Source organism: Heteronotia binoei, chromosome 2 (assembly GCF_032191835.1).
Source record: "Heteronotia binoei isolate CCM8104 ecotype False Entrance Well chromosome 2, APGP_CSIRO_Hbin_v1, whole genome shotgun sequence".
In the NCBI taxonomy this organism is placed as follows: domain Eukaryota; kingdom Metazoa; phylum Chordata; class Lepidosauria; order Squamata; family Gekkonidae; genus Heteronotia; species Heteronotia binoei.
This window is the reverse complement of record NC_083224.1, coordinates 900,421-917,689: the sequence shown is the minus strand read 5'-3', so window position 1 is coordinate 917,689 and position 17,269 is coordinate 900,421. Positions and strand designations below refer to the sequence as shown.

At 54.7% G+C, this 17,269-nt stretch overlaps 1 protein-coding gene across 1 annotated transcript in view; it reads left to right on the top strand.

Moving 5' to 3' along the window:
* The first annotated feature begins 11,628 nt into the window (after positions 1-11,628).
* The window catches only part of SLC12A5 (solute carrier family 12 member 5), a 107,344-nt gene continuing 101,703 nt past the window's right edge, over positions 11,629-17,269 (top strand). The window contains exon 1 of the mRNA XM_060263792.1: positions 11,629-11,719. Within this exon, the coding sequence (XP_060119775.1) occupies positions 11,668-11,719 (52 nt within the window). The 5' untranslated portion in view covers positions 11,629-11,667. The remainder of the gene's footprint in view (positions 11,720-17,269) is intronic.

Genomic DNA, 17,269 nt, shown 5'->3' with positions numbered 1-17,269 from the left:
GGCTGGCCTATAACTAACTGACATTGGAAACTTTATGGATGGTTGTAGTGTATCATTGTGGCAGATAGCTTGTTCTATATGTTTTATTATTTTACTGTTTTAAATTGATGTATTTTTAAAGCCATTGTTGGAAATTGATGTATTTTAAAGCCAAACTTTATGTTAGATTTTATATGTTGCGAGCCGCCCTGAGCCGCTTCGGCGGGAAGGGCGGGATATAAATTGAAATAAACTGAAACTGAAACTTTGATTAAGATTCACTGCCCAGTGAGGTAGTGATGGTGACCATTTGCATGGATAACTGTGGAAAAGGGTTAGACGGATTCATGGAGGAGAGTCCATCAGTAGCCACTGGGACAGCAGAACTTCCCATTCAGATAGATCCACGGGGGCGGCCGTGTTGGCCTGAAGCAATGGAACAAAGCAGTAGAAAAGTGCACCTTTAAGACCAACTAAGTTTTATTCAGAATGTAGTCTTTCGTATGCTCTTAAGCAGACTTCATCAGACAAAACGGGAATGGCAAGCCATCTTTAAATATAGAGAAAGTGGGCAGCGAGTTGGTATGTAGAGTCATGGGAATGTTTTTGGCAGATTAAAAGAATCACAAATTGGGGTCTGTGTTTGTTTGTTTGGTATTGTTAACTGGGCTGTAACTGCCGTGGAGGGTGATAAAAAGCAGACATGTCATAGGTGTGAATTGCCATAAATCTGGGTGTCATTCTGGCTTCTTAGTTGTGGGTTTAAATGGAGGGCGTTGGTATCTCAAGAGGTTATAACATCATTATAGCTTGCTATTAGAAGAAAAGAATACATTAAAATATAGTGGAAGATGGGTTAGTATATGTAATAAGATAAACAGCCAATATCCCTATTTGAGTATGTAAGTACAAAAAACCAAAATATTCTGACACACTGTTCTAAAAGAGAAATACATAGAATCATAGAGCTGGAAGGGGCCTCTAGGGTCATTTAGTCCAACCCCCTGCACAATGCAGGGAACTCACAAACACTTCCCCCTAAATTCACAGGATCTTTATTGCTGTCAGAGGGCCATCCAGCCTCTGTTGGAAAACCTCCAAGGCAGGAGAGCCCACCACCTCCTGAGGAGGAAGCCTGTTAGAATATAGAAGAGTTGGAAGGGACCTCTAGGGTCATCTAGTCCAACCCCCTGCACAATGCAGGAAACTCACAAACACCTCCCCCCTAAATTCACAGGATCTTCTCTTTTACCCTCGTTTACATTCTAGTTTGCCATTAGAAAAAAAAGTTGCCTTAAAATATAGTGGGAGGTGGGTTAGTATATGTAATGAGATAAAAAAAGCCCATATCCCTTATTTGAGTATATCAATACAAGAAAATATGTATATATATATTTTCCATTCAGAGTCAGCCAACGGCTGGATCTAAGCGCCTGGAGGCAGCAGCAGGGAGAAGCCTCGGCCTCTCCGCTCTGCTTGGCTTTCTGTTGAGAGCCAGTTAGGTATAATTGGTAAGAGCATGGAATCTAATCTGGGAGAACCAAGATCAAATGCCTCATTATAGGATGTGGGAGACTTATCTTGGCAGTAGTATGTGTGGAAAGGATCTCGGGGTCTTAGTGGACCAGATACTGAACATGAGTCTACAGAATGATATGGTGGCTAAAAAGGCAAAAGTGATTTTGGGCTATTTCAACAGAAGTATAGTGTCCAGATCACGTGAAGTGATGGTATCGCTTTACTCTGCTCTGGTAAGACCTCACCTGGAGTCTTGTGTTCAGTTTTGGGCACCACATTTTAAGAAGGATATAGACAAGCTGGAACAGACCATGAGGAAAGGTTGAAGGAGCTGGAGATGTTTAGCCAGGAGAGAAGGTGGCTGAGAGGAGATATGACCACCTTCTTCTAGTACCTGAAGGGCTGTCTTATTGAGGATGGTGTGGAATTGTTTTCTGTGGCCCCAGAAGGTAGGACCAGAACCAGTGGGTTGAAATTGAATCAAAAGAGTTTCTGGCTCAACATTAGGAAGAATTTCCTGACCGTTCCTCAGTGGAACAGGCTTCCTCGGGAGGTGGTGGGCTCTCCTTCCTTGGAGGTTTTTAAACAGAGGCTAGATGGCCACCTGACAGCAATGAAGATCCTGTGAACTTTGGAATGAGAGGGAGGGCAGGAATGGATGCATCAGTGCTTAGGTCTTGTGGTTCTTCCTTACATGCCCAGGAAAATGCTGGTTGCCACTTTGGGGGTCAGTCTGCAATTTCTCTCCAGGCCAGTTTGGCAAGGGGTCTTCAAGGGTTCCCGCCCTCTTCTGGTCATGGAACAGGGGTCATTGGGGATGTATGTGTGTGGGGGAGGTAGTTATGAAGTTTCTGCATTGAGCAGGGGGTTGGACTAGATGACCCTTGAGGTCCTTTCCAATTCTGTGATTCTATGAGTCTCAGTGATGAGTGTCCTTCAAATTGACCTCCTTGTGGTGGCCACACGCTCTCCAGTTGCCAGTGAGGGTCAGGCCTGAGCTTCCACGGTCTTGAAGCTCCCTTGTTCTTGAGGCTTCCACGGTCTTGAAGCTCCTTTGTTCTTGAGGCTTCCACGGTCTTGAAGCTCCCTTGTTCTTGAGGCTTCCACGGTCTTGAAGCTCCCTTGTTCTTGAGGCTTCCACGGTCTTGAAGCTCCCTTGTTCTTGAGGCTTCCGCGGTCTTGAAGCTCCCTTGTTCTTGAGGCTTCCGCGGTCTTGAAGTTCCCTTGTTCTTGAGGCTTCCACGGTCTTGAAGTTCCCTTGTTTTTGAGGCTTCCACGGTCTTGAAGCTCCCTTGTTCTTGAGGTTTCCACGGTCTTGAAGCTCCCTTGTTCTTGAAGCTTCCACGGTCTTGAAGTTCCCTTGTTCTTGAGGCTTCCACGGTCTTGAAGTTCCCTTGTTCTTGAGGCTTCCGCAGTCTTGAAGTTCCCTTGTTCTTGAGGCTTCCACGGTCTTGAAGCTCCCTTGTTCTTGAGGCTTCCATGGTCTTGAAGCTCCCTTGTTCTTGAGGCTTCCATGGTCTTGAAGCTCCCTTGTTCTTGAGGCTTCCACGGTCTTGAAGCTCCCTTGTTCTTGAGGCTTCCACGGTCTTGAAGCTCCCTTGTTCTTGAAGCTTCCACGGTCTTGAAGTTCCCTTGTTCTTGAGGCTTCCACGGTCTTGAAGTTCCCTTGTTCTTGAGGCTTCCGCAGTCTTGAAGTTCCCTTGTTCTTGAGGCTTCCACGGTCTTGAAGCTCCCTTGTTCTTGAGGCTTCCACGGTCTTGAAGTTCCCTTGTTCTTGAGGCTTCCACAGTCTTGAAGTTCCCTTGTTCTTGAGGCTTCCGCAGTCTTGAAGTTCCCTTGTTCTTGAGGCTTCCACGGTCTTGAAGCTCCCTTGTTCTTGAGGCTCCCTTGTTCTTGAGGCTTCCATGGTCTTGAAGCTCCCTTGTTCTTGAGGCTTCCATGGTCTTGAAGCTCCCTTGTTCTTGAGGCTTCCATGGTCTTGAAGCTCCCTTGTTCTTGAGGCTTCCATGGTCTTGAAGCTCTCTTGTTCTTGAGGCTTCCATGGATTTGAAGCTCCCTTGTTCTTGAGGCTTCCATGTTCTTGAAGCTCCCTTGTTCTTGAGGCTTCCATGGTCTTCAAGCTCCCTTGTTCTTGAGGCTTCCATGGTCTTGAAGGTCCCTTGTCCTTGAGACTGGTATCCTCTCTTTTGCCCTATACAAAATCCCCAACTGCTCTCGGAGCAGGCACCACCAAGGAGGGCCACCCACTCCTCAGGACTTCAGTGTCCCGTGAAGCCCCTTAACTGTGTAGCTTCCCCTCTGGCTCCATGGCCTCGGCTGCTGGCCTCCTCCTCTTCTGGGCACCCAGCTGTACGTTTGCCTCTTTCTGAAACCACAGAGGCCCTTCTGCTGGTGCTGGTGTTGGAGAAAGGCCTGCAGCTTCCCCCTTTGTCAAGGGAGTGACCGTCAGGCTTCTTGAAATGGAGCCGTAATCCTGGGATTAGGAGATTAGTGCTTTTTCATGTGCTCAGCCCTACCTCGTCTGTTGAACAACTAAATCCTGCCCATTTTCACTGCCCAGGGGCATGATATGCCCACAGCCCCAGAAGCTGGTAGTGCCCTGGCAAAGGGGGTGGGGGATCATGGGGGCCACAAGAGCCCACTCCCAAGAGAGTTGCACTTAGCTATGAAGTCCAATAGGAGCCATCTCCTGAAATAAATATGTATGGCTTCCTTATTACTGCAGAGAGTACGGAAGTGGGGGGACCTCTTGAGAGCCAGTTTGGTGTAGTGGTGAAGTGCGCGGACTTTTATGCGGGAGAACCAGGTTTGATTCCCCACTCCTCCACCTGCTGGAATGGCCTTCAGTCAGCCATAGCTCTTGCAGAGCTGTCCTTGAAAGGGCAGCTTCTGGGAGAGCTCTCTCAGCCCCACCCACCTCCCAGGGTGTCTGTTGTGGGGGAGGAAGGGAAAGGAGATTGCAGGCCGCTCTGAGACTCTGTCCTTGACAGGGCAGCTTCTGGGAGGGCTCTCTCAGCCCCACGCACCTCCCAGGGTGTCTGCTGTGGGAGAGGAAGGGAAAGGAGATTGTGACTGCTCTGAGACTCTGAGATTCACAGTATAGGATGGGATATAAATCCAATATCATCATCATCTTCTTCTGACCCCCAACTGGTGAAGTACTGCTGGAGGCCTGCAGGGCCCCCCCTTCCCCACATGTGGGTGGCTAAGCCTGTGTGGCTTTCGGGGCACCTGGTGGGCTGGTTCTTATGGAGTGGGGGAGAGAAGGAAGCAATTTACAGTCTAGGCTGTTGCCTGAAACCAAACTGGCTGCTTGCGGGGCGGGGGGCTCAGTGGGTGACTGACTTGGGGGGGGGGGGTGTTTCCCAGGTAGGAGCGTCACCCCCTGTGCAACCTCCTCTAGCATTCTGCCTACTGGGAGAAAGAGGCAGTGATGTGAACCGATGAAAAACATGAGCTCTTAGCTAGAAAGTCTCCCAGTCAAATGTCTCCTGGCCCACTCACCCTGAGCTCACTCCTGGGAAGGGGAGGCTAGAAATCCAATCAATCAATCAATCAATCAATCAATCAATCAATCAATCTACCCCTAACAGAGGCCAGCCCACATTTGCTCAGCCTGAGTGCAGGAGTGGCAATGTGAGCCCCACTGGCCTGCTGTGCAAAGCTGTTGTAAGAATGGCTGTATGTGGAATTCTCGGGGAGGAAGTTCAGGTGCTAACAGGGCATCAAAATGGGGAGGGTGCTTCCGCAACTGATAGGAAGTGGAAATGTGGTCCACAACGCTCAAGACAACCTTGTGAGCACCAAACAGTCATAGAATCATAGAGATGGAAGGGACCCCCAGGGCCATCTAGTCCAAACCCCTGCACAATGCAGGAAACTCACAAACCCCTCCCCCTACATTCACAGGATCCTCATTGCTGTCAGATGGCCATCTAGCCTCTGTTTAAGAACCTCCAAGGAAGGAGAGCCCACCACCTCCTGAGGAAGCCTGTTCCACTGAGGAATCGCTCTAACGGTCAGGAATCATAGAGTTGGAAGGGATCTCCAGGGTCATCTAGTCCAACCCCCTGTACAATGCAGGAAACTCACAAACACCTCCCCCTAAATTCACAGGACCTTCATTGCTGTCAGATGGCCATCTAGCCTCTGTTGAAAAACCTCCAAGGAAGGAGAGCCCACCACCTCCCGAGGAAGCCTCTTCCACTGAGGAACTGCTCTAACGGTCAGGAAGTTCTTCCTAATGTTGAGCCGGAAATACTTTTGCTTTAATTTCAACCCACTGGCTGTGGTCATACCTTTCGAGGCCACAGAAAACAATTCCACACCATCCTCTAGATGACAGCCCTTCAAGTACTTGAAGATGGTGATCCTATCACCTCTCAGCCGCCTCCTCTCCAGGCTTAACATCCCCAGCTCCTTCAACCTTTCCTCATAGGACTTGGTCTCCAAGCAGAAAGACATGGCAACTTCCAGCCATTCCAAGCCTTTCCCAAGTGCCCTCCGGCCCAGGGATAGCAGCAGCTCTTGCACGTGAGCAGTCCTCATATTGAGAAGGGGGAACGCCTGGCTCTGGGCTTGCAAAACACAAGTGGTCTTTGCTTTGATGGGGATGAGGAAGAGTGCTGTGGGACCTGGGAGTTTGTCTCCTCTGCACTCAGCCACGGTGAGCCTTATAATCCTCCCACCTTCTGCATTTCTCCTGCTCCTTTGCGGCCACAAACAGCAGGCCAAGTGACGTGCCCTACCAGCCTGCCCTTTGCCAAGGTGCCTCAGAGGCCCCAGGTGGAAACAAGCCTGGGCAGCTTTGGCCTCGTGCTCGGAGGAGGAGGGGGGCACACCGAGGGCCTGGAAACCTCCGCACTTGGGCTGCCGCTCCTGTGCCAGCTGCCGCTTCTCCTTGTCTCCGCCACAGTGGCTGCGCCCGTCAGAGCCGGCTGTGCTGCAAGGCCAGGCCAGGGAGCTGGCAGGAGTGCAGAGCAGCCAGCCAAGAGTCGGGAGGGAGCGGGCGATTCATCTCAGCTGTCAAGGAGCAGCGAGTGCCAGTGTCTGCTCTGGGGTCAGTGCCTGGGTCCCAGGCCGAGGCAGGGTCCAGGCACCCTCCACTCTCCAGGGCTGGATTAACAACTAGGCCAACTAGACACTAGCCTATGGGGCCCCACGCCTTTAGGGGCCCTGGGCCAGCTCCCCCCCGTTGCCCCCCTCCTTGCAGCCCTCCCAGCCTGCATGCCCAACCAGCCACTGAGCTGCTCTTTGCCTCATTTGCCCGGTGCGGCTGCTGCTGGTGTCGTCTGCAAGTTGCCTCTCTCTGCCTCTCCCCCGCAGCTTTGTTAAAGGGGCTTCGGAGAAGGGTCCTGCAGGTTGCAGAGGAGGCCACAGGTGGTGGTGAGGGCGCTCCTACTCTGAAATCATTTGCGAGGGCCGCCACCCCCCCAGACTTTGACTGCCTTGGCGGCATGTACAGGGTTTAATTTGACACTGCCTCTCTCCTGTGACCAGAGTGGGAGGAGGAGGAGGCCCCCAGAGCCACGGACCTGCCCTCCACCTGGGGCTGTAGACCATGAGAAGAACCCTGGCTGGAGTCAGGATCTGGCCCCTGGGCCAATGCAGGAGGTGGATGTCAGGCTGCATGCAAGGTGGTGGCAGCTGCAAGCTTCAAGAGGGGATTGGATAAAATATGAAGCAGAGGTCCATCAGTGGCTACTTGCCATGGCATATTATTGGAACTGTTTGGGGGAGTGATGTTCTTGGTGGGGTTTTTTTTGGGGGGGGGCAAAGTGGAAGGGCTTCTAGCCCCACTTGTGAACCTCCTGATGGCACCTGGGTTTTTTGGCCACTGTGTGGCACAGACTGTTGGACTGGATGGGCCATTGGCCTGATCCAACATGGCTTCTCTTATGTTCTTCTGTGACACAGAGTGTTGGACTGGAGGGGCCACTGGCCTGATCCCACAGGGCTTCTCTTATGTTCTTATGTGACACAGAGTGCTGGACTGGAGGGGCCATTGGCCTGATCCAACATGGCTTCTCTTATGTTCTTCTGTGACACAGAGTGTTGGACTGGATGGGCCATTGGCCTGATCCAACATGGCTTCTCTTATGTTCTTATGTGACACAGAGTGTTGGACTGGATGGGCCATTGGCCTGATTCAACATGGCTTCTCTTATGTTCTTATGTGACACAGAGTGTTGGACTGGAGGGGCCATTGGCCTGATCCAACAGGACTTCTCTTATGTTCTTCTGTGACACAGAGTGTTGGACTGGATGGACCATTGGCCTGATCTAACAGGGCTTTTCTTATGTTCTTATGTGACACAGAGTGTTGGACTAGATGGGTCACTGGCCTGATCCAACAGGGCTTCTCTTATGTTCTTATGTGACACAGAGTGTTGGACTGGATGGGCCATTGGCCTGATCCAACAGGGCTTCTCTTCTGTTCTTATGTGACACAGAGTGTTGGACTGGAGGGGCCACTGGCCTGATCCAACAGGGATTCTCTTATGTTCTTATGTGACACAGAGTGTTGGACTGGAGGGGCCATTGGCCTGATCCAACAGGGCTTCTCTTATGTTCTTATGTGACACAGAGTGTTGGACTGGAGGGGCCATTGGCCTGATCCAACATGGCTTTTCTTATGTTCTTATGTGACACAGAGTGTTGGACTAGATGGGCCACTGGCCTGATCCAACAAGGCTTCTCTTATGTGACACAGAGTGTTGGACTGGATGGGCCATTGGCCTGATCCAACATGGCTTTTCTTATGTTCTTATGTGACACAGAGTGTTGGACTGGATGGGCCATTGGCCTGATCCAACAGGGCTTCTCTTATGTTCTTATGTGACACAGAGTGTTGGACTGGAGGGGCCACTGGCCTGATCCAACAGGGCTTCTCTTATGTTCTTATGTGACACAGTGTTGGACTGGATGGGCCATTGGCCTGATCCAACATGGCTTCTGTTATGTTCAAGGCCAGTGGTGCTGGGGCAGGGAAGGGCCCGGGGGGGGGGGGGTGGAGCCAGAGGGGAAGTTGACAGAGGTGGCTGGGCCCAGGTGGGGACTGCAGCTGTCCTGGTGTCTCCTCCGCAGGCTCTGTGTGGAGGCCAGTGGGTGAGAAAGTGCCCGTTAGAGGCTCCCTTCCGCACAGAGGCAGTTTCAGAGAGCAGCTGGGTTGCTTCGCAGGAAGGGTTGATTCCAGAAGTGCCTGAGGAACCAGCAAGAGTTTTAGTAGAGGAGCTTTAGGGAGTGAGCACTGAACATAACATAAGAACATAAGAACATAAGAGAAGCCATGTTGGATCAGGCCAACGGCCCATCAAGTCCAACACTCTGTGTCACACAGTGGCAAAAAATTTTATATACACACATACACTGTGGCTAATAGCCACTGATGGACCTGTGCTCCATATTTTTATCTAAACCCTTCTTGAAGGTGGCTATACTTGTGGCCGCCACCACCTCCTGTGGCAGTGAATTCCACATGTTAATCACCCTTTGGGTGAAGAAGTACTTCCTTTTATCCATTTTAACCTGTCTGCTCAGCAATTTCATGGAATGCCCACGAGTTCTTGTATTGTGAGAAAGGGAGAAAAGTACTTCTTTCTCTACTTTCTCCATCCCATGCATTATCTTGTAAACCTCTATCATGTCACCCCGCAGCCGACGTTTCTCCAAGCTAAAGAGTCCCAAGCGTTTCAACCTTTCTTCATAGGGAAAATGCTCCAGCCCTTTAATCATTCTAGTTGCCCTTCTCTGGACTTTCTCCAATGCTATAATATCCTTTTTGAGGCGCGGCGACCAGAACTGCACACAGTACTCCAAATGAGACCACACTGGACTCAAACGCAGATACCTTGGGAATCTGGTTGGTCTCTTAGGCACTCCTGAAGCGGGATCCGGCCCTTCCCCAAGGAGAGCGACTGAGGCCCGAAGTCTCCACCTTGACTTGTCCGTCTGCTGCAGCAATGTTCTGTATTCTTGGTGTTTTGCGGGGGGGGGGGGGGCGGCAAAGTGGAAGGGCTTCTAGCCCCACTTGTGAACCTCCTGATGGCACCTGGGTTTTTTGGCCACTGTGTGGCACAGAGTGTTGGACTGGATGGGCCATTGGCCTGATCCAACAGGGCTTCTCTTATGTTCTTCTGTGACACAGAGTGTTGGACTGGATGGGCCATTGGCCTGATCCAACATGGCTTCTCTTATGTTCTTCTGTGACACAGAGTGTTGGACTGGAGGGGCCACTGGCCTGATCCAACAGGGCTTCTCTTATGTTCTTATGTGACACAGAGTGTTGGACTGGAGGGGCCATTGGCCTGATCCAACAGGGCTTCTCTTATGTGACACAGAGTGTTGGACTGGATGGGCCACTGGCCTGATCCAACAGGGCTTCTCTTATGTTCTTATGTCACACAGAGTGTTGGACTGGAGGGGCCACTGGCCTGATCCAACAGGGCTTCTCTTATGTTCTTATGTGACACAGAGTGTTGGACTGGAGGGGCCACTGGCCTGATCCAACAGGGCTTCTCTGATGTTCTTATGCCACACAGAGTGTTGGACTGGAGGGGCCCGCCCTTGGCCTGATCCAACAGGGCTTCTCTGATGTTCTTATGTGGCACAGAGTGTTGGACTGGAGGGGCCATTGGCCTGATCCAACAGGGCTTCTCTGATGTTCTTATGTGGCATAGAGTGTTGGACTGGAGGGGCCACTGGCCTGATCCAACAGGGCTTCTCTGATGTTCTTATGTGGCACAGAGTGTTGGACTGGAGGGGCCATTGGCCTGATCCAACAGGGCTTCTCTTATGTGACACAGAGTGTTGGACTGGATGGGCCACTGGCCTGATCCAACAGGGCTTCTCTTATGTTCAAGGCCGGTGGTGCTGGGGCAGGGAAGGGCCCAGAGGGGGGGGGGGGGTGGAGCCAGAGGGGAAGCTGACAGAGGAGGCTGGGCCCAGCTGTCCTGGTGTCTCCTCTGCAGGCTCGGTGTGGAGCCCAGTGGGTGAGAAAGTGCCCGCTGGGGGCTCCCTTCCCCACGGAGGCAGTTTCAGAGAGCAGCTGGGTTGCTTCGCAGGAAGGGTTGATTCCAGAAGTGCCTGAGGAACCAGCAAGAGTTTTAGTAGAGGAGCTTTAGGGAGTGAGCACTGGACTCAAACGCAGATACCTTGGGGATCTGGTTGGTCTCTCAGGCACTCCTGGAGCGGGATCCGGCCCTTCCCCAAGGAGAGTGACTGAGGCCCGAAGTCTCCACCTTGACTTATCCGTCTGCTGCAGCAAAAGATGTTTAGCACATGCTCAGAGGCACTTCCTTCCGTTTGTTCTGGGGCTTTGAGAGCACGCCCACTTGGGCTCTGCCATGCGACCCCTCCCCCCTCCCTCCACCACTGCCTTTGCCAAACCCCTGCACCTCTTGGGGGCTCCAGGGGCTTTGTGGGGGCTCCCCGAAGGAGGGGGAGATCCTGGGAGGGGCCGTGCCTGGGGGTGCCCTCTTCCCTTTTTCTCCCCAGCAGAGTCCTTGCATAATGCTGAGGCTGGGTCTGGGGCCTTTTGGGGAGTGGGGGGCAGCAGCTGTTCCTTGCAGGGAATCCCCCGCGTGTGGGGAAGGAGAGGACTGGAGGCCCTCTCAGGAAGTGGGGGCGGGGACCCTTCAGGCAGGTATTGGGGGGGGGGGGCTCTGCCGCTCTCGATTTGCATCCTGGTTCTGTAGCCCTAGGAGGGACTTGTTTACCTGAGGAGGAGGGTTTGGCCCAGGCGGGGTGGGACAGGAGCCCCTCCCCCTGCTTGCGAATTGGTGAGGGGGGGCGGAGGGCGGGGGGAGAGCCGCAGTGCCCGCGCCCGAGCTGTCCGCCCGCCCGCCCGCCCTAGTTCCTCCGCCAGCGACTCAGAGCTGTGCTGCGCTGCGCTGCCCGGGGAGGTGCGGGGCTCGTGGCTGCGCGCTGCTCCTCGCCCCTCCTCCGTTGCCCCGCCGCCGCCGCCGCCGCTGCTCCGACGGAGAGATGCCTTCTGAATACGCGATGAAGGCGAGCAGGCGCTGAGCGGGCGGGCGGGCGGCGGGGACGGCTGCTCTGCACTGCAGCGACGCACGAGGCGAAGCGAGCCCCGGCGGAGGCAGCGGAGGAGCCAGCCGGAGCGACCGAGGCGACCGGGGCCAGGCGGGAGCGGGCGAGCAGCGGGCGGCCGCCATGCTGAACAACCTGACGGACTGCGAGGACGGCGACGGGGGGCCCAGCCAAGGTAAGGGGCGCGCGGCTCCAGGCCCTCCCTCCCTCCCCCGCCAGCCAGCGGGGCCCCGCGGCTGCTTCCTCCCCCGCGCCGCTGGGATGTGCCGCCGTCCAGCCCCTGGAGCCCCCCGACGCTGCCCTCCCCTTCGACCCCGCCGGGGAGACATTTGGGCCAGGCAGGAGGGCAGGAGGGCGGCTTCCTCGGCGCTGTCCCGGGCCGGCTCCCCCGGCTCCCAGACGCCCGAGGCGGCCGCAGAGGCTACGCAGCGAGCCCGGGGCTGGCGGGCTGGACGCGCCGCTGTCCGTGGTGCTGAAACCCTGCCGGGCCCGGGACGCGCTTCTGCGCCAGGCGGAACGGGCAAGGGGGAGCCCTCCTCAGCCGGCTCAGGCCCCACACCGGGACCCGCCTCGGCTCTGCCCCCCCAGACGCCCCCCAGCCCCGCTCGGCGATGCCGGGACTGCCCGGGCGCTCTTCCCCCCCGCCTGCTGCTCCAGCGGCAGATCCTCTACTGCAGCCTCAATGCAGCGCCAGCAGAGCCGCACCGCTTCGCCACGCAGCTCGTGCACAGAGCCCCCCAGCCCCGGCTCCCCTCTCCCGGGACGCCCCCTCCTCAGCTGGGCTGCTGGGGGCGGGAGGGGGTTGCTGGCAGAGCGGGGAGGCCGCCCCCGACCTCGCCGAGGGAAAGAGGGAGGGAAAGACGCAGCTTCGTAGCCATTGGCAGAACTGGGGCACAGTGCGGTGCTCTAGACTGCAGGTCTCTGCATGGGAATGCTGGGGGGAGGGGGGGACGGGAGCCAAAGGGGATACCAGCTGCCCAAGGGAGGGGGGACACCTCTTCCCGGGCTGGGAGCAGCACACCTCTGCACTGCCTTGGCCTGACACCTTCACTCCTTGCCCTCCGACTCCCATGCCACCTCAAGGAGGGGGAGGTCCGAAATGTGGGGGCTGAGGGGTGGCAGCAACTTCTGCAAGAGTCCAGTGGCTGGGGGGGGGGTGAGGGGGGAGCGCACCGTAGTGGGTGTGTGTGGGGGGGATCAATACTTGTGTGTCACCACTTGCCGCTGTTCATGTGGGCGGGTGGCTCTTGAACGCAGGCCTGTTTGAAGCTCTTCCGCTTTTTGCTTGGCCAAGGCGAGTGTGTCTCAGAGTCAAGCCCACTCACTTGACCTCCCCAAATGTATGAAGGCTTAGACGTGCCATAGTAAGGAACCCGGAAGAACCCCTGGGTGCAGGCTGCTGTAACCGGGCGAGGAGGCCCGCCAGGAGAAGGAGGTGCTGGGTACTGGGGGCAGCTGCCCCGCTGTGTGACTAGGCCAGTGGAAATGCTGTGGCTGATCGAAGAGTGCGCTTGCTGCCGCCCCTTTGGCACTGGGCAAGGAAAGGGCGAGCCCGTTTGAAACGACGTTGTCTCCCTCAGGAGGGGAGACAGGTGCAAGAGCCACAGATCTTTCAGGGGTCTCTAGCAGTCCTAGGTGGCAAAGCGATTCTGTTTGGGCCAGAGAGCCAGTTTGGAGTAGTGGTTAAGTGTGTGGCCTCTTATCTGGGAGAACTGGGTTTGATTCCCTGCTCTTCCACTTGCACCTGCTGGAATGGCCTTGGGTCAGCTATAGCTCTTATAGAAGTTGTCCTTCAAAGGGCAACTTCTGGGAGAGCTCGCTCAGCCCCACCTACCTCACAGGGTGTCTGTTGTGGGGGGAGAAGATATAGAAGATTGTAAGCCACTCTGAGACAATGATTCAGAGAGAAGGGCGGGGTATAAATCTGCGGTCTTCTTCTTCTTCCATCAGCCTTGACATACTTCCTCATGGGCCAGTGGCAGGTGGAAAGTTCAAGGCTTGCTTGAGTGGTTAGCTGTGGGGGGAGGAGGACACCATGAGCAGATTTGTCCTCTACTGAGCCAGACTCTCCATCTTGTCGGGCACTCTGGCCTGCTGTGGCTCTCTGGGGCCTCAGACAGAGGCCTCTTTCCCACCCCTGGTGACCTGATTCTCTGCCACTGAGCCTCCCTCGGATCCTTGGTGCTGCTTTGAGTACTCTGAAGGACTAGGGAGAGGGTGTTGTCATTTGTAATGGAGAGTCTCTTTCCTGGCACATTTTCCTTGGTTCCTTGTAGAAACGGGTGGAAAATTCCCCAAGACGGTTTCTGAAGTGAGCCTGCCCTCCATGACATCAGCCCTCTCTCTCACACACACCTGCAGGGAAGGATGCGGCTTTGCTAGGTGGGAAATCAGTCTGGGGTGACTGAGAAGCGGAGGAGGAGTCTGTGAAGAGCTCTGTTTGCTGAAGGCCAAGCAGCCTCCTCAGCCCCAGATTGCGGGGGTGGGGGGGTGTTTGTGTGTATGTGAGAACCACACACTTGAGTCCAGGAGATGATGACAGGTGACTTTGGCCCCCGATCCCCAGCCAGAATGGCCAACAAATGATACCTGGCTGTCCTTCAGAGGAGGGACGGTGGCTCAGGGGTAGAGCATCTGCTTGGGAAGCAGAAGGTCCCAGGTTCAATCCCCGGCATCTCCAACTAAAAAGGGTCCAGGCAAGTAGGTGTGAAAAACCTCAGCTTGAGACCCTGGAGAGCCACTGCCAGTCTGAGTAGACAAGACTGACTCTGATGAACCAAAGGTCTGATTGGGGAGGGACAGTGGCTCAGTGGTAGAGCAACTGCTTGGTAAGCAGAAGGTCCCAGGTTCAATCCCCGGCATCTCCAACTAAAAAGGGTCCAGCTGGAGAGCTGCTGCCAGTTTGAGGAGACAAGACTGACTTTGATGGACCAAAGAGGGTCTGATTCAGTATAGGCAGCTTCATATATGTCCATAGGCGGCAGAATTTCCATGATGGCTGTGCTGGGCCTTAGACCTTCCTAGGAATTTGATGTCAGAGCAAGAAGTACAAAAATACACCTGAATCTTGGGGGCAAACATGGGAAGCGAGGGGCTGTCCTGATACTCCACCTGCCTAAAGTAGACGAAGGTGTCTGTGTGTCCCAGAAGAGCTTCAGGAAGGCTCCCCAGAGCCATTCTACTGTGGACGTTCCCGTCAGGATTTCCACAGACCATGATTAATGCCTCTTAAACACCACTAGAGAGATACGAGGCAATGAGCGGGCCTCCCCTTCTGTCTTTTGCCTGCCAGGTGGACGTCAAAACACCTGGTCCGCTCAGCAGGAATCTCATGCCGCGCTCAGCAAGAGAGCCAATCACGGAGCCTCTGGGGAAGGGTTCGACTCAGGAGCTGGACCCCCAAGCTAGCTAGACCCACACACCTTCCTCTAAGCCTGGCAGGGGCTCTGACGTGCCACAGGTGGGGTATATCTCCACCCTACCTCATTCCCCTCCCTTCTGCATGGGCCTATCCTCAGCTCCTGAGGTATGCCACACTGGCCCTGGTGCCAGAGAGCAAGTCAAGCCAGCCCCTGGTCAGACTGAGAGGAACAAAATGGCTGCCTTCTATGCCATTGTTTTGCAGTTCCCCATAAGCTGACCCAACAGATAGGTGGGTGGTTGAGGGTGGTGCTTTGCCCTCCGTGTGGGACAAGGCGGGGCTCTTCAAGGGGCCACCTGAAGGCAGAGGGTGTGGCCTTGGGACAGGGCAAGAGGGAGGAATCCTACAGGCCCCGCAGGAGCCCCACACCCTCAGAATCTCACTAAGAATTGTGTCTGAGACCCTTTTCCTGCCTTGGTTACCAGAGGAGGTAATGATGGCCACAGGCATAGACAACTTTTAAACAGGATTCAGCAGATTTATGGAGGAGGCTGCCAGCCATGGGGACTAACGGGAACCTCCTTGTACAGAAGCAGAAAAGGGCAACTTGAATGATTAAAGGTTTGGAGCACTTTCCCTATGAAGAAAGGTTGAAACGCTTGGGGCTCTTTAGCTTGGAGAAACGGCGACTGCAGGGTGACATGATAGAGGTTGACAAGATTATGCATGGGATGGAGAGAGTAGAGAAAGAAGTCCTTTTCTCCCTTTCTCACAATACAAGAACTCGTGGGCATTCGATGAAATTGCTGAGCAGTCAGGTTAAAACGGATAAAAGGAAGTACTTATTCACCAAAAGGGTGATTAACATGTGGAATCCACTGCCACAGGAGGTGATGGCGGCCACAAGCATAGCCACCTTCAAGAGGCGATTGGATAAAAATATGGAGCAGAGATCCATCAGTGGCTACTAGCCACAGTGTGTGTGTGTGTGTGTGTGTGTGTATTGGCCACTGTGTGATACAGAGTGTTGGACTGGATGGGCCATTGGCCTGATCCAACATGGCTTCTCTTATGTTCTTTAAGCAGTCAACCACTGAATCTCAGAGACAGGGGAAGGTCTCAACCTCTCTGCCCTGTTGTTGGTCCTCCAGAGGAACTGGCTGGCGACTGCATGAGATGGGAGGCTGGACTAGATGGACCCCCACTGACCTGACCCAGCAGGGCTCTTCTGATGTTCTTATGAAGGCCTCGACCTTTCTGCCTTGTTGTTGACCCTCCAGAGGAACTGGTTGGCCACTTTGTGTGACAGGATGCTGGACTGGATGGACCCTCCCTGGTCTGATCCAGCAGGGCTCTTTGGATGTTCTTCTCAGCGGAAGGCCTCGGCCTCTCTGCCCTGTTGTTGGCACTCCAGAGGAACTGGTTGGCCACTGTGTGAGACAGGAGGCCGGACTAGATGAACTCTCACTGGTCTGTTGCAGCAGGGCTCTTCTGATGTTCTTCTCAGCGGAAGGCCTCGGCCTCTCTGCCCTGTTGTTGGCCCTCCAGAGGAACTGGTTGGCCACTGTGTGAGACAGGATGCTGGACTAGATGGAACCTCACTGGTCTGACCCAGCAGGGCTCTTCTGATGTTCTTCTCAGCAGAAGGCCTCGGCCTCTCTGCCCTGTTGTTGGCCCTCCAGAGGAACTGGTTGGCCACTGTGTGAGACAGGAGGCTGGACTAGATGAACTCTCACTGGTCTGTTGCAGCAGGGCTCTTCTGAGGTTCTTATCTGCAGAAGGCCTTAGCCTCTATGCCCTTTGGTTAGCCCTCCAAGGTATCTGGTTGGCCAGCATTTGAGACGTAATGCTGAACCAGATGGGCCATGTCCTGATCCAGTGGGGCTCCACTTATGCTCTTATTACTTGCTCAGACAGAGGAAGGAATCCAGTTCTGCCCAGTGGGGAGAGCTGGCAGTGCCCCTGGCTTGCCCCAGGGAGGAAAAGGTGGTGTGCCTGCGGAAGGGCCGAGATGGGCTTTTGGGTGCCCTGCACAAGGGGATCCCACCCCCTCCCTGCTTTGAGGGCATGTGGTGCTCTCAGGCCAGACCCACAGCCCCTTGGGGGAGAGAGGAAAGGGGCAAGGGAGTGTGGGCGTGGGGAGTGTGCTCTTGGCAGCCACACCAGGCAGGGAGGCTTCTGCCTCTAATTGGTTCAGATTCTTTGGGCCTCGGCTGGCTGCTGGGGGGAGGGGGCAGAATGAGTGCAGGACAGAAGACTGGTCTTTTGTAGATGACCCTGGAGGTCCCTTCCAACTCTATGATTCTATGACCTCTCGTGAAGGGTGGAGATGGGAGCTCCATGTGGCCAGGTCTCCCTGCCCGC